The sequence below is a fragment of the Phocoena phocoena genome, chromosome 2, assembly GCF_963924675.1.
Source record: "Phocoena phocoena chromosome 2, mPhoPho1.1, whole genome shotgun sequence".
Classification (NCBI taxonomy): Eukaryota; Metazoa; Chordata; class Mammalia; order Artiodactyla; family Phocoenidae; genus Phocoena; species Phocoena phocoena.
This window is the reverse complement of record NC_089220.1, coordinates 1546481-1560417: the sequence shown is the minus strand read 5'-3', so window position 1 is coordinate 1560417 and position 13937 is coordinate 1546481. Positions and strand designations below refer to the sequence as shown.

At 61.5% G+C, this 13937-nt stretch overlaps 1 protein-coding gene across 2 annotated transcripts; it reads left to right on the top strand.

Annotated features, from left to right (window-relative positions):
• Nucleotides 1-214: 214 nt before the first annotated feature.
• ZFYVE21 (zinc finger FYVE-type containing 21) lies at nt 215-13910 on the top strand. 2 transcript variants are annotated; one of them, XM_065872305.1, is made up of 8 exons: nt 263-400; nt 9789-9839; nt 10043-10211; nt 11120-11195; nt 11280-11371; nt 11870-11923; nt 13597-13739; nt 13875-13910. In XM_065872305.1, exons 1-8 carry the CDS (start codon nt 263-265, stop codon nt 13908-13910), a joined length of 759 nt encoding a protein of 252 aa, XP_065728377.1. The 2 variants fall into 2 exon arrangements, with proteins under 2 accessions (XP_065728378.1, XP_065728377.1); XM_065872306.1 differs by lacking the exon at nt 11870-11923 and having other exon boundaries at nt 215-400.
• The last annotated feature ends 27 nt before the right edge of the window (nt 13911-13937 follow it).

Below are 13937 nucleotides of genomic sequence, written 5' to 3'. Positions count from 1 at the left end.
AGCCCTGAGGGGGCGGAGCGTGATCGGGCCGGCCCTCACTGCCTATTGGTGGCCGATCGCAGGGTGGCAGGGGAGGTACCCTTGCGCCAATTGGAGAGCGCAGCGACGGGGCGGACACCTGGCGCCGATTGGTCTGCGCTCCGTGCTTGGGGTGGCTATTGGGCGGAGGCGCTGTCAGTCGCGCTGGCGGGGCGGGGCGGGGCGGGGCTCCCGGGGGGCTCCGGCCCGGTTGCGGGCGGCGGGCTAGCGCTGGGGCGGCGTCATGTCCTCCGAGGTGGCCGCGCGCCGCGACGCCAAGAAGCTGGTGCGCTCCCCCAGCGGCCTGCGTATGGTGCCAGAGCACCGCGCCTTCGGCAGCCCGTTCGGCCTGGAGGAGCCGCAGTGGGTCCCGGACAAGGAGGTAGGTCGCGGACGCCCGTCAGCCCCGGGACCGGATCCGCGCCCCCTGTCCCCTCCCCGTGCCCCCGAGCCTCCCGGCGTCCGCGTCTCGCGTCGGCTCCCTGGACCCGCCCCGCCTCCCCGACGCCCCTCCGCAGCCCGACCCGCTCTCCGCTCCCCGCGCACCCCGGCCCCGGAACTGCCTCCTCCGGCCCCTCTGTCCTCCCCACCCCCAAACCCGGCCGCCCTCGGGACGCCTGCCCCGCGCCCTAGCGGAGACCCCGGGCTCCACCCCTCCCGGGCCACGGGTACTCTGCCTGGCCTGGTTCCCTTTCGCGGGGCGCCCAGTCTACCCCGCTCTTAAGAAACTGCCCCCCGAGGTTTCTGTGACCCCTCACAGATCTCCCTTCCTGATACGACCCGGGCTTTGCCCAGCTGCGAGGTCATCTGTGGATTCCGCCACATCCATAGGTCGAGCTGCTGGGCTGGAACCTTTGATACAGTTGCGACCCCCTCCCGCGAGGGAGGAGAGGAGTCTCGTGTTTGTTTATTTATAATCCGCGCTCTGTGTAGGGGACTCTCGCTGTGTGGATTGTCTGGCGGTGGTGTCTGAGGGAGTCTTGGGGGTGAGTACGCGTGTCCAGGTGGGGCGTCTGGAGGGCGTCCTGCCTGGGGAGCTGCACCTGCGCCCAGAGGTGAGGGGCGGGGTGGGGCGTGAGCTCTCCCATGGGTGGGGTGGGGGCGGAACCTCGGAAGGCCTTTTTGTGCTGTGCCACAGGGTTTGGACTGGATCCCATAAGCCGGTTATTCTCAGCTATGCTAAGCCAGGCGGAAAAACTTACCGCATTCCTGTAGATCTCAGACGTCCCAGAGACATAAAAGTAGCACGATTTATTTTATTTTTTTTACGCGGGCCTCTCACTGTTGTGGCCTTTCCCGTTACGGAGCACAGGCTCCGGACGCGCAGGCTCAGCGGCCATGGCTCACGGGCCCAGCCGCTCCGCGGCATGTGGGATCTTCCCGGACCGGGGCACGAACCCGTGTCCCCTGCATCGGCAGGCGGACTCTCAACCACTGCGCCACCAGGGAAGCCCAGTAGCACGATTTTTGAAAATGCTTTAAGTTGCATCTCCTTCCAGCGTTCCGATTGACCACTTTTCCTTCCTCCCCGTAGAATGACGGTTGCAGGCGACACATTTTTTTGCAGGGGGGGCGAAGTGGGGGGATGCGATCAGGTGTTTTCAGGGCACTGGCGGTGAAGCGCCCAGAGCTCGGAGGGGCGGTTGGGCCAGCCGCGGGGAGGTCTCAGCGCCGTCCTGCCAGGGCTGCCCTTTCCTCCCATCTCCTGGTCACCGAGTCCCTGCAGGCCAGTGCACAGAGGGCGAGATGTTGGCGCGCAGGCGGGTCACTGAGCTGGCCCAGGCCACGTCCTCCCTCCCTCTTGGGTTTCTGGTCGCCCTGTCTGTGCTCTTTCTCTTCTGCATTTTTCTTCCTGGCGTTTGCAGTCTTTGAAATCACAGAACATGCCTTTTCTTGTGTGGTCTCCTTGGTTAGTGCTGTTAAAAGGTGATTAAAGAGAAAAAAGGTAATATCGCGACTCTCGTTCTCCTACGTGAGCTCTTTTAACTGCATCAGTGAGGGAGCCGGGCAGGTGTTATCAAGGTTCGAAGAGAAGTCAGAACCGCACAGCCTGACCTGGAAGGAGGCAGGTGAGGGCAGGAGCTAGAGGCGAGTTGGTCTATTCCACGCCGGGGGAGGGGAGCCGGGACAGGGACAGACTGTGTCCGCAGCATCTCCACTTCACTGAGTGGGCACCAGGCGTGTCCTTGAGGCCAGGTCAGAGTGTCAGTCTTTTTCCACTTTTGTCCTCCGAGGACCCTCTTTAGACATTTTTTCCCCTGATTGATCCGCCATGAAGTGCTCACAGCAGGGGTGCGTCCACCTCCTTAGGGACCGTATGTGCGGGAGGACTCCCCTCTGGACGATGTGCAGTTTTCCCCTGCAGCCCGCGAGCTGCTTTCAGTTAACCTCTGGGTGCCCCTGCCAGCCCTCTTCAGTTAACCTCTGGGTGCCCCTGCCAGCCCTCTTCAGTTAACCTCTGGGTCCCCCCTGCCAGCCCTCTTCAGTTAACCTCTGGGTCCCCCCTGCCAGCCCTCTTCAGTTAACCTCTGGGTGCCCCTGCCAGCCCTCTTCAGTTAACCTCTGGGTGCCCCTGCCAGCCCTCTTCAGTTAACCTCTGGGTCCCCCTGCCAGCCCTCTTCAGTTAACCTCTGGGTCCCCCCTGCCAGCCCTCTTCAGTTAACCTCTGGGTCCCCCTGCCAGCCCTCTTCAGTTAACCTCTGGGTGCCCCTGCCAGCCCTCTTCAGTTAACCTCTGGGTCCCCCTGCCAGCCCTCTTCAGGGCCCCTTGCTCTTTGCTGGAATGATTGTTTCGCAGGTTGTACCGCATGTGTTGTCTTTCTTTGCGGGTCTGGTGTTGAGGTGCGTCTGGGGCCCTGCCCGCCTGTCTGGGGGCTCTCGGGAAAGCGATCAGCGTGGGTGGGAGTGCTGGGATCAGCGTGGCACTCCTTCCCGTAACAGAAGTTTCATTCTTGTGTTAGAAGGATGGCGGGTTGCCTTCCAGAAACACGCCCCCAGTTTGCCATCTGAGCAGCCAAAGAAGGCCCTAGAGGCGGAGGGAGCTCAGAGCGGGGAGGAAGCGCCAAGTGACCGTGAACAGTTTCTCCTCTGACTTTGAGGAGGTGCGTGTTGAAATGTACTGGGGAATGTCCTAGAGTCCAGAAGTGACCAAAGGAAGTGTCGGGAGGAAAAGAAACTTGGAGTGGGGCAGTTTGGGCTGGGAGCATCGGGACGAAGTCTGGCCTTGGTTGCGGGGGCTTTGCCCTGCTGCTCTCTCGGCTTGGTGGCACTCGGCCTGCCCAGTGCTTCTGGGACCCACGACCCTGGTGTGTGGGGAGGGGACTCAAGCGTGGATCTACCAGTGCTGAGAAGTAGGTTTACTTGTGGTTTGGGACGGGCGGTGGCGCATGGCAGGGGGCGACATGCTGTCGTCAGCTTTACCGCCCCCGCACTCAGCTGTGGCTGGATGAGTGTCACGGTTGTGTGCAGCCGTCCTGTGTTCTTCGTCCCGGCTGTCTTCTGCTGGGTCCATCAGCGGCCAACCTGTTGCCCATCTATCAACTCTTTTTTTTTTCTTTTAAGTTTATTTACATGTGGTTTTCTCGTTGTGTTGCCATTATCAAAGTGGGATTCATTTTTTAAAAATAATTAATTAATTTTTGGCTGCATTGGGTCTTCGTTGTGGTGCGCGGACTCTAGGCGTGTGGGCTCAGTAGTTGTGGCTCGTGGGCTCAGTGGTTGTGGCTTGTGGGCTCTAGAGCGCAGGCTCAGTAGTTGTGGCACATGGGCTTAGCTGCTCCACAGCATGTGGGATCTTCCTGGACCAGGGCTCAAACCCATGTCCCCTGCACTGGCAGGCAGGTTCTTAACCACTGCACCACCAGGGAAGCCCTATCAACTCTTTACTCAGTGCCTGACCCTGTGCCAGCTTGGTAGCTGGGGCCCACAGGGGCATCCCTTACAGATGTTGGAAAACATGGGGATGTGGGTACGTCTGTAGCTCTCAGCTTCTCAGAGGGGTTCCTGCCCCAGAAATAACTGAGACTCGCTTTCCTGGTGTCTTTGTGCCCCTGGGAGCTTGTGAGGTGGGGAGGCAGTGGCGGGACAGGGAGGGCCTGGGAATAGCTTGGGCCTCGTGTGGCTGCCGTCCGAGTGTCCCACGACCAGGAGAGTGGCCTTAAGGGTGGGCTGTCTGGGCACACAGCCATAAGGACTTGCTACAAGTAGCCCAAAATACTGAATTTTATCGTTAGAATCCGTGCAGTTTTGCATCCCTTTTCTTCCTGTCCTGGGTGCTGGGTATAGCCAGTGATGACGATGGCTCTGCACTGTCACTGACGTCACATGCTCTGCAGATGCAGAATCGGGGAGGAGAGAGCACACGTGTGTCACACAAAAACAAGGTGAGGAGAGATTTGTGTCCCACAGGGTCACTGTGGGGGGAGGTCCGGCCCAGGGCCCTGTGAGCTCTCCAAAGGCAGGTGGCAGGGCCTTGCTCCACGGGAGGGGCAGCCCAGGCTTGGAGAGAGTGGGGTGGGAGGGGCAGGTGGTGTGATCTGACAGCGGGTCAGGGGGTGCAGCACCCCAGGACAGCCTGTCTCTGGCTACGGGGTGGGTCAGAGTTCAAGGCCCTGAAGGAAGGCGAGATTAACGAAGGTTTTATCAAGTCCAGTTCCTGGGCGCTTTGTTCCGGTGGATGTGTCAGCCAGTCCCATCTGCAGTCCGCGTGTGGCTTGTGGTGGGTGGACAGGGGTGTCTGTTAGTCTTCTCTAGGGCAAGAGGGGAGGGGACCCTTTGCAGGATACGTTCCTAGAGCACTGTGGGCGGCGTCCCCGGTCTCTGGTCTCGTGGCCTCCGGGATCCCAGGCGGGTCCCCGTGGTCAGGAGCCAGGAGAGCTGCCCATGGCCGCTTGGGCCGGCGGGGCGCTGCTGCCAGTGTTGGGAGAAGGCGGGTTCCTGGCTGTCCTGCGGGACATGGGCAGTGGCAGCCTCTCCTTCCTCGGATGTGGTGTCTGCACCTGCTGCTCCCGTTTGATGGCTCTGGGCTTTGTCCTTGGAGGTGTTCTGTCCCTGCCACTCCTTCCCTCAGGCGCCCCACCCACCCCCGTGAAAGCATCTGTTGTCAAATTCGTCTCGTTCCCGTTCCCGGGGCTGCTGTGTGTCTGCTCTTCATCCCTTGAGCTGGTTTCTAACATCTTATTGGTTCCCTCATTAGTTAATTAGTTAAATCTTTTTTTTTAATTTATTTTAATTAATTTATTGATTTTTGACTGCGTTGGGTCTTCGTTGCTGCGCGCGGACTTTCTCTAGTTGCAGCGAGCAGGGGCTACTCTTCGTTGCGGTGCACGGGCTTCTCATTGCAGTGGCTTCTTTTGTTGCGGAGCACGGGCTCTAGGCACGCAGGCTCAGCAGTTGTGGCTCGCGGGCTCTAGAGTGCAGGCTCAGTAGTGTGGCACACGGGCTTAGTTGCTCCGCGGCATGTGGGATCTTCCCAGACCAGGGCTCGAACCCGTGTCCCCTGCATTGGCAGGCGGATTCTTAACCACTGCGTCACCAGGGAAGTCCATGAGTTAAATCTTTGACATGGGTTCATTTTATATTTGTAGGAGTTATGCTTTTACTCTTTAAAAACGGTTGTCTTTCAACAAAGATACAGTAATACATGTAATTTTGTAACTTATTTTTATGATTTATTTTTGAGGAAGCTTTTTCTTTTTAATTTAATTATTTTTGGCTGTGTTGGGTGTTCGTTGCTGTGCATGGGCTTTCTCTAGTTGCGGCGAGCAGGGGCTACTCTTCGTTGTGGTGCGCGGGCTTCTCATTGTGGTGGCTTCTCTTGTTATGGAGCATGGGCTCTGGGAGGAGGAAGCTTTTTTAAAAAAAATATTTATTTATTTATTCGCTTGTTTGTTTCGGCTATGCCGGGTCTGAGTTGCGGCATGCACATGGGATCTAGTTCCCCGACCAGGGATCGAACCTGGGCCCCTGTGATGGGAGCCCAGCGTCTTACCCACTGGACCACGAGGGAAGTCCCCTTGTAGCCTGAGAAACGGTCTAGCGTGCGAGCCAGGCGCAGCCGGGCAGGTGTTGTCTCTCCCAGCACCGCCAAGGACAGTGTGGGAGGAGGCGTGACTGTCCTTTGCCGCTCTAGCCTCAGAGGGAGGGTGGGCATCTGTCCCAAACTCTGTCCTTTTTTTTTTGCAGTACGCGGGCCTCTCACCGCTGCGGCCTCTCCCGTTGTGGAGCACAGGCCCCAGACGCGCAGGCCCAGCGGCCATGGCCCACGGGCCCAGCCGCTCCACGGCATGCGGGACCCTCCCGGACCGGGGCACGAACCCGTGTTCCCTGCATCGGCAGGGGGCCTCCCAACCACTGCGCCACCAGGGAAGCCCTGTCCTTTTTATAGTAACTTCTTTTTAAACACTCCTTTAAACTCTCCAAACTCTCTCTTCCGACTATTCTACCTTGAGGGGAGATGCCCTGTCGGCCGTCCTGATGCGCTGCCCTGGGCACCCCCAGGGCTCCCTGTGCTGGAGTTGGACAGCAGGTCGGCAGAGACCGCGGGTCTCCAAGCAGCCTTGTGGCCCAGCCTGTGCCCTCGGCTGCGTGCCGGGGTGGACCCCACGATCCCCGAAGGCCCCTTCTGCCCTGAAGTCTTCCCTCTGGGCCCGGCTTTCTGTGGCCGTTTCTGGTTTCTCCTTTGACTGCTCGTAATCCCCTCACTTCCCCACCCGAAAGCACACCCCCAACCTCGTCTGAACTCTCCTGCGTTGGCAGGGTGGGCCTGAGTCAGCTGTTGCTTTCCTGGCCCTGCGAGGGGTTGAGGCCGCTGGGCTCTGACCCTGGGGCTGCAGCCGGGAGCACCTCGGCGTCGGGTGTTGCACTAGAGGCTGTCTGTGCCACCCCCCGGCTCCCCTGTCCTCTCGTGGGCGCCCAGGGGACACTGTGGAGGCCACCCTTACCACCAGCTTCCTCCCAACTGCGGGGCAGGAGTCCTGAGGGTGAGCGCAGGGGCCCCGGTGGTGGGCTGGAGGCCCCACCGTTGACACCGTTTCACTCGAGGACGAGGACGGCCCTGCTGGTCCTACCGCCCGTCCTGGCGGGTGGGGAGCGGCCTGGGGCAGCCGCGGAGGATCAGGCAGCATCTGCGTGTGTGTCTGTGTCTCTGTGCCTGTCCGCGTGTGCAGTGTGTGTTTGTGCCTTAACCTGCACCTCACACGCAGGGCCCTCACTGAGCTCCTGTGGGTCCCGGTTCTCCCTTGCAAGCGTGCCTGTCTGTGATGCCAGCCCCAGCCCACCCTAGCGACACCGTGGTGACACAGGCCTGGGTGCGACATAGTCTGGGAGGCTGGAACCCAGGCAGCTTTTGTCACACATGGTGCAGGTGGGTTGCTCACACCTGGTTTCTGGACTCCGTCTCCCCAGACAGTGGTTTCCCAGAACCCCAGAGCCTCTGGGTCCAGGTCAGGTGCACGGGGCCCGGTGCTGGGCCTCGGCCTGGGCTTTTCGTTTCCTTTTGATGCAGCTGGTTTATCAGACAAGGTGTGAGTTCTTTGGTGGTAATTTTACTCTCATATCTTCACCAGTTTCTTTATTTCCTTATATAATTCTGTTTTCATATCAAATTGTTCTCCTGATAACTTTAAAAGCTTCTTTTATAAAATCCACAGGAAACTTACTTTATTTAAAAGCCTGTAAGTTTTCTGAATAACCTCGTTGGTTATTTAGATTAACACAAAACTTCTAGATCACTAATGTTTTTAAGGGAGTGAATTTTATTTATTTATTTTAAAAATTTATTTTATTTATTTATTTTTGGCTGCGTTGGATCTTCGTTGCTGCGCGCGGTCTTTCTCTAGTTGCAGTGAGCAGGGGCTGCTCTTTGTTGCGGTATGTGGGCTTCTCACCGCTTTTTGTTGCAGAGCACGGGCTCTAGGCACGCAGGCTTCAGTAGTTGTGGTGTGTGGGCTCAGTAGTTGTGGCATGTGGGCTCAGTAGTTGTGGCATGTGGGCTCAGTAGTTGTGGCATATGGGCTCAGTAGTTGTGGCTCATGGGCTCTAGAGCTCAGACTCAGTAGTTGTGGCACGTGAGCTCAGTAGTTGTGGCTCGGGGGCTCTAGAGCACAGGCTCAGTAGTTGTGGCTTGTGGGCTCTAGAGCGCAGGCTCAGTAGTTGTGGTGCACGGGCTCAGTAGTTGTGACACGTGCAGTCAGTAGTTGTGGCTCACGGGCTCTGGAGCACAGGCTCAGTATTTGTGGCGCACGGGCTTAGTTGCTCCGCAGCATGTGGGATCTTCCCAGACCAGGGCTCAAACCCTCATCCCCTGCATTGGCAGGCGGATTCTTAGCCACTGCACCACCAAGGAAGCCCCGGGAGCAAATGTTAAATTTCTGCTGTGGTCTTAGTTTAGAAATTGGTCTCTCAGTTGTGTAGATGCGAGCCTCCCGGCGAGGGTGGGTCAGCCCTGGGCTCCGTGTCCCAGCCGTGGGTGCAGGACGTGCATAGACTCGGGAGGCAGCTCTCGCACTGGAGCCTGGCCTGACGCTGGTGGTCCCGCCGGCTTTCCCCACATCCAGTGGATTCTGTGGCTGGCAGATGTGTGAGGTCACAGGAGAGCGTGGCACACAGATGCCCTGCCATGGGTGGAGGCCCAAGGGCCAAACACACGGAACATTCCAGAACTGACAGCGAGAGGCAATGGCAGGGACCGGTGGAAGCAGCTGCGCTGTGATTAGCCAGCTCGTGCCTGAAGCCGACAGGGACTCTGTGGATGGTTCTGGAGGGCCAAGGTGGGCCAGGCCCTGTGTCCCAGCCCAGAAAGCAGCGTAAGAGCAAAGAGAAAATAAGGAAACACCAATCACAGGATCTCAGAACGCTTAGACACCAGCCCAGGGTGGGGCCGTGGCCACGTAGAGCTGGGTTGGCTTGGGGCCAGCCTGGACGCCTGCCCTCCCACGGAGAAGGGCACACTGCGTGTGGATGCCAGGCTCCTTCCATAAGCTTCCTCAGGGTCCCGGCCCCATGGTGGGCCCTGGCACCTGCTGTGCATTTCCTCAGAGCAACAGACCCGGCTGCAGGCGCAGGCCTGGGGGCGGGAGGGGTGCAGAGCAGGGGTCAAGGTCAAGCACTGCGTTGGCAGAACGGGGAGGATGGGGAACAAAGCCTGGGTGGCAAGTGGGTTCTGGCTGCCCAGATTGAAGCCAGGCAGTGAGGACGAAGGGCAGGACACTGGGGTCAGGCCGTGTTGGCCAGGACTGACTGGGGACTGGCCGGGTTCGGGTCGCGTGGTGGTCAGGGTGTCTGGCTCCCTGACAGTGGCATTTTACTGTCACCGTGTCATTGGGGTGAGGTGGCACATGTGTCCAGGAGCAGCTTTTCCACCGTGGAGGCTGAGCCTTGGCGGTGCGGGGACAGTCTGTCCGCACTTGGTGCCAGGATGGGAAAAAACCCTCACTTTGTCAGATAAGAGGTCTGAGGTCCTCTGCGTGGTTGGTTGGTTTGGTGATAACGTGGCCGTTTCCGGCCCTGGACCTCGGCCTGTCCCTGGAGCACTGTCCCCAGCCTCCCCGCTGAGCCCCGGGCATTTGGGGCTGGTAGCACCCTTGCTAGCTAGACGCTGCCCCAGCTCAGCAGACCCACTGGGCTTCTCTGCGCGGAGACCCGGTGTAGATCACTTTCTGCGCATCCTCTCACAGCCGATCCTGGGTTCCGGCGACAGGACGGGGCTCCCTGAGGAGCTGACCACGTGGCCTTGGCAGCCGGGTCCTGACGCCCTGTCACCTTCTCTCCTAGTGCCCGAGGTGCATGCAGTGCGACACCAAGTTTGACTTTCTCACCAGGAAGGTGAGCTGCGGTGGGGCGGGAGGGGGCGGGGGGGTGGGGTGGGAGTGGGCGCTGTCTGTCGCGGAGCCTCAGGGACAGTGGCAGCCCGGTCAGCAGGCAGGGTTCCGGCCGCTGGGAAACCGTTGGGACCCTCGAGGCATCTGGTCGTGGATGCCGGTGGCGTGGGTCTCCGGGGGTCCTCACTGCCTGCCCCGCGTCTGCAGCACCACTGTCGCCGGTGTGGGAAGTGCTTCTGCGACAAGTGCTGCAGCCAGAAGGTGGCGCTGCGGCGCATGTGCTTCGTGGACCCCGTGCGGCAGTGCGCCGAGTGCGCCCTGGTGTCCCACCGGGAGGCCGAGTTCTACGACAGGCAGCTCAAGCTGCTCCTGAGTGGTGAGCACCTGGGGCCTCGTGTCTGTCGTGTGGTGGCTGCGATGCTGTGACGCCCTGCCTGGCCTCTGTCTCTGCAGGGCGCCTGCTGCAGGCTTGGGACCAATAGTTGGGACTCCAGGTTGGCCCCTGCCGTCCTGGGACATGGTGGTGGCGAGAGGGCAGCTTTCTCCCCCTGCCTGCTGCCCCTCCCCGTGCCTGCTGCCCCTCCCCGTGCCTGCTGCCCCCTCCCCGTGCCTGCTGCCCCCTCCCCGTGCCTGCTGCCCCCTCCCCCTGCCTGCTGCCCCCTCCCCCTGCCTGCTGCCCCTCCCCGTGCCTGCTGCCCCTCCCCGTGCCTGCTGCCCCCTCCCCGTGCCTGCTGCCCCCTCCCCGTGCCTGCTGCCCCCTCCCCCTGCCTGCTGCCCCCTCCCCCTGCCTGCTGCCCCTCCCCCTGCCTGCTGCCCCTCCCCCTGCCTGCTGCCCCCTCCCCCTGCCTGCTGCCCCCTCCCCCTGCCTGCTGCCCCTCCCCCTGCCTGCTGCCCCTCCCCCTGCCTGCTGCCCTTCCCCGTGCCTGCTGCCCCCTCCTGGGCCTTGGCAGCCTAGCCCCCCCGGCCTGCAGGCCCCTTCCACCTCCTGGCAGCAGGGCAGGTGGTGCTGCCCACTGGCCCCTGAGCACTGGGGGAGGGTCGGCGCCCTGTGATCCAGGCCCTTGGGAGGTAAGGCCCCTGGGAGCCCCAGGCAGCACCTTTTATTTCCACTGTTGAACCCCAACCCCGTCACGGCCTTTCCGCCTCAGCCGAGGGCCCCACAGAATAGAGCTGCCACCTGTCTTGCTTTCCTTTTGTCCTCTGTGCGTGTCCCCTGGTGGGCTGGCCTGGAAGGGGAGGCGAGAAGGGAGCTGCCGGGTCCTCATGTCTGGTTTTCATCCCCAGGAGCCACCTTCCTGGTAACTTTTGGAAACTCGGAGAAGCCAGACACGATGGTCTGTCGTCTTTCCAGCAACCAGAGGTAAAAGCGGGTGCTGCGCGGCACTGACGCTCTGTCGCTCCGAGCCTGAAGTGACGTGGTGTGGACACCCTTCGTTTGCTGCAGGTACCTGCTTCTGGACGGGGACAGTCGCCACGAGGTCGAGGTCACGCGCATTGCTGCCGTGCAGATGCTCACGGAAGGCTTCCCTCCTGGAGGTGAGTGCCGTGTGGCACCGGCCTGGGTGACTCTCGAGGTCTGTGGGCCGTCCCGCTCAGCCATGGCAGGGGCTTGTGTTTAGTGAGTGGCTGTAGGAGCTCACCAGGAGAATGGGGCTTAACGTGTAAAACAAGCGGGGACTCTGCCCTTCCGTACGTTTCACTTCCTGTCGGACTCGGGTCAGGGGTACGGCTCCGGCGGCAGCTGGCATCGGTCCGATTCCCCGATGCCTGGATCGTTGCCCGCCCAGCACCACGACCCCCAGGGTCTGCGGGGACGACCCTCCTCCTGGAGCTTGCGGAGCGCTTAGCCTGTTCTGGATCTTTCCACCTAAACTTTCGCACTTCAGAAGCTGTCCTTCCACGGAAGTGGAGTTGGTGTTCCGCGTTGGGTGCAGTGCGCTGAAGAAACCCACGTGACTTAGTCCGTCTTGCTTTCTGTTTTCTGATCGGCTCTTGCTTGTTCTTCTCTCCTGCCTGCCTACCTTCTTGACGTAGAAAAAGACATGCACACTTATACCAGCCTCCCGGGGAGCCAGCCCGTCTCTGAAGGTCAGCTCCCCGCTCCCCGCCGCGCTCCGTGCCCCCGCGCCGGGCTGCGCCTCCTTCAGACCCTGCTGGGTGCTGGGGTCCACGCCGAGGCTCTCTGTGAAACACACATTCCCTTCTTTTGGTTGATTTGAAGGACAGTTGGGTCTAAGACGGGCAGACAAAGCATGAAGGAAGCAATCTCTCATTTGCTCAGTTCTGCGCTCCCAAGGGGAGCCCTACGCAGTGTTTCCTAACGTCCCCTGGGCATCCTCCCCTGGGCATCCACTGGGCTTGAGCGGGCCACGCGAGGGGGGCGCGGGCGGCGGCCCTCCCCAGCGCGCTCCCGTCCCTCCGCAGCGCGCTCGCTCCCGTGTTCTCTCGAAGGAGCCTCCCTGCGCTCCTGGGCCCGCAGGTGGCGAGGGGAGCTGGCCGGCTCAGCGTTTGCCCCCTGTCCCCGAGCACAGGCTGTGCGTGGTGGCACCTGTGCTGGGCCGTGAGTCGAAGGTGCGGAAGTCACGGTCGGGAGAAGCGGGGGGCCACCCACAACCCAGGCCGGGGCCTCCCTCCGTGTCCTTCCCACGTGGGCGGGGCCGGGGGCTGGTGGCGCTATGCGCCCCCTTGTGGCGGTGCTGGGAGGACAGTGAGCCCTGCTCTGCCCAGGCTTCCGGAACCGTTAAACGTCCAGAAAAATGTGTTCCCGAGGGGGCGGGGGCGGTGGCCACAGCAGCGTCGCGCACTTTCTGTCGAGGCCCAGGTACTTGCATGCGGCTCTGCCGACCACAGACTCAAAATGCGACAGCGGTCGTAGGAGCCATGGAAACGTGGCCTGGGCCAGTAGAAGTCTACTTATGGGAGCGGGGGGTGGGCAGAGCACAGCCTGCCCGCCCCAGAGCCCGGGGGCGGGGGGCACTCCTGCAAGGAGCCCAGGCGGGGACAAGCCGCTTGACACCCAGGGTCGAACCGTGGCTGATGAAAGGTCATGGGGGGCATCCCAGGCCTTGGGTGGCGGGGCACTTCCAGCCGGATCGACCTCCCGGTGGGCCGGGCCCCTCCCACCCAGCACCTGCTCCCCCGCCGGCCTGCGTTTGACTCTGAGACCTGCGTCTGATGGAAGGGATCTTCTGAGCTGGGTAACGGCTCACAATGGAGTTTTCCTCCCAAGTCACAAAGTAGAACAGCTGGAGGTAGGCAAACTCCACTGTGAGGCTTGGTCTCCTTGCCACTTTTCTGACTGCAGTCGTGACAGAAGGGCCGTCTGTTCCTCCAGCCGTTGGTTCTCAGAGCAGGTGCTGGGGTCCCGTCGTCGTCCATGGCGTCACAGCCCAAAGGCGGGCAGTGTCCCAGCAGGCCGACCCCATACGGCATCTTTTCGGGAGCTCGTGTACTAGTGGGGTGTTGGTGGCACTTATGCCCTCCGCTTTGACCCTGGCTCTCCAGAGTAGGGTGGGTGCAGCCTGGGCAGCCCTCCCAACGGCACCGCGCCTCTCCCTGGGTTCTCGGCCACGTGGTGCTGGGCCTGTGAGCTTGGGCTCGTCCGCTGGGCAGCCCCTAGCCCAGGCCCCGCCACCAGGCTGCCTCCGTCTGAGACCAGCACCCGGGCTGGGGAGGAGGCGCCCCGGCAGCACATCAGGGCCGGCGGCACCCTGGGCGCTCACCGTCCCCTCGGGCATCCTTACCTTGTCTCCCCACTCTAGGAGGCAACGCGCGGGCCACAGGCATGACCCTGCAGTACACGGCGCCAGGGGCGGAGGGCGTGACGCAGCTGAAGCTGACGGCCGGGGAGGACGCAAACGGCAGCAGAAGGCAGGCGACAGCATGGCTGGTGGCCATGCACAAGGTACCGTGGGCCCGGCCCTTCTGCTCAGAGCACTGCCCACCACCCTTTCCCAGAGGGAGGCCTGCTGCCTGCCTACCCGGGGTGCCCCCACTGGATTCAGCCAGGCACACGCATTTATCTCTGGTCACCTTGCAGGCTGCCAAGCTTCTCTACGAATCTCGGGACCAGTAACGCCACGCAGGCTGGACAGTCCGCTGG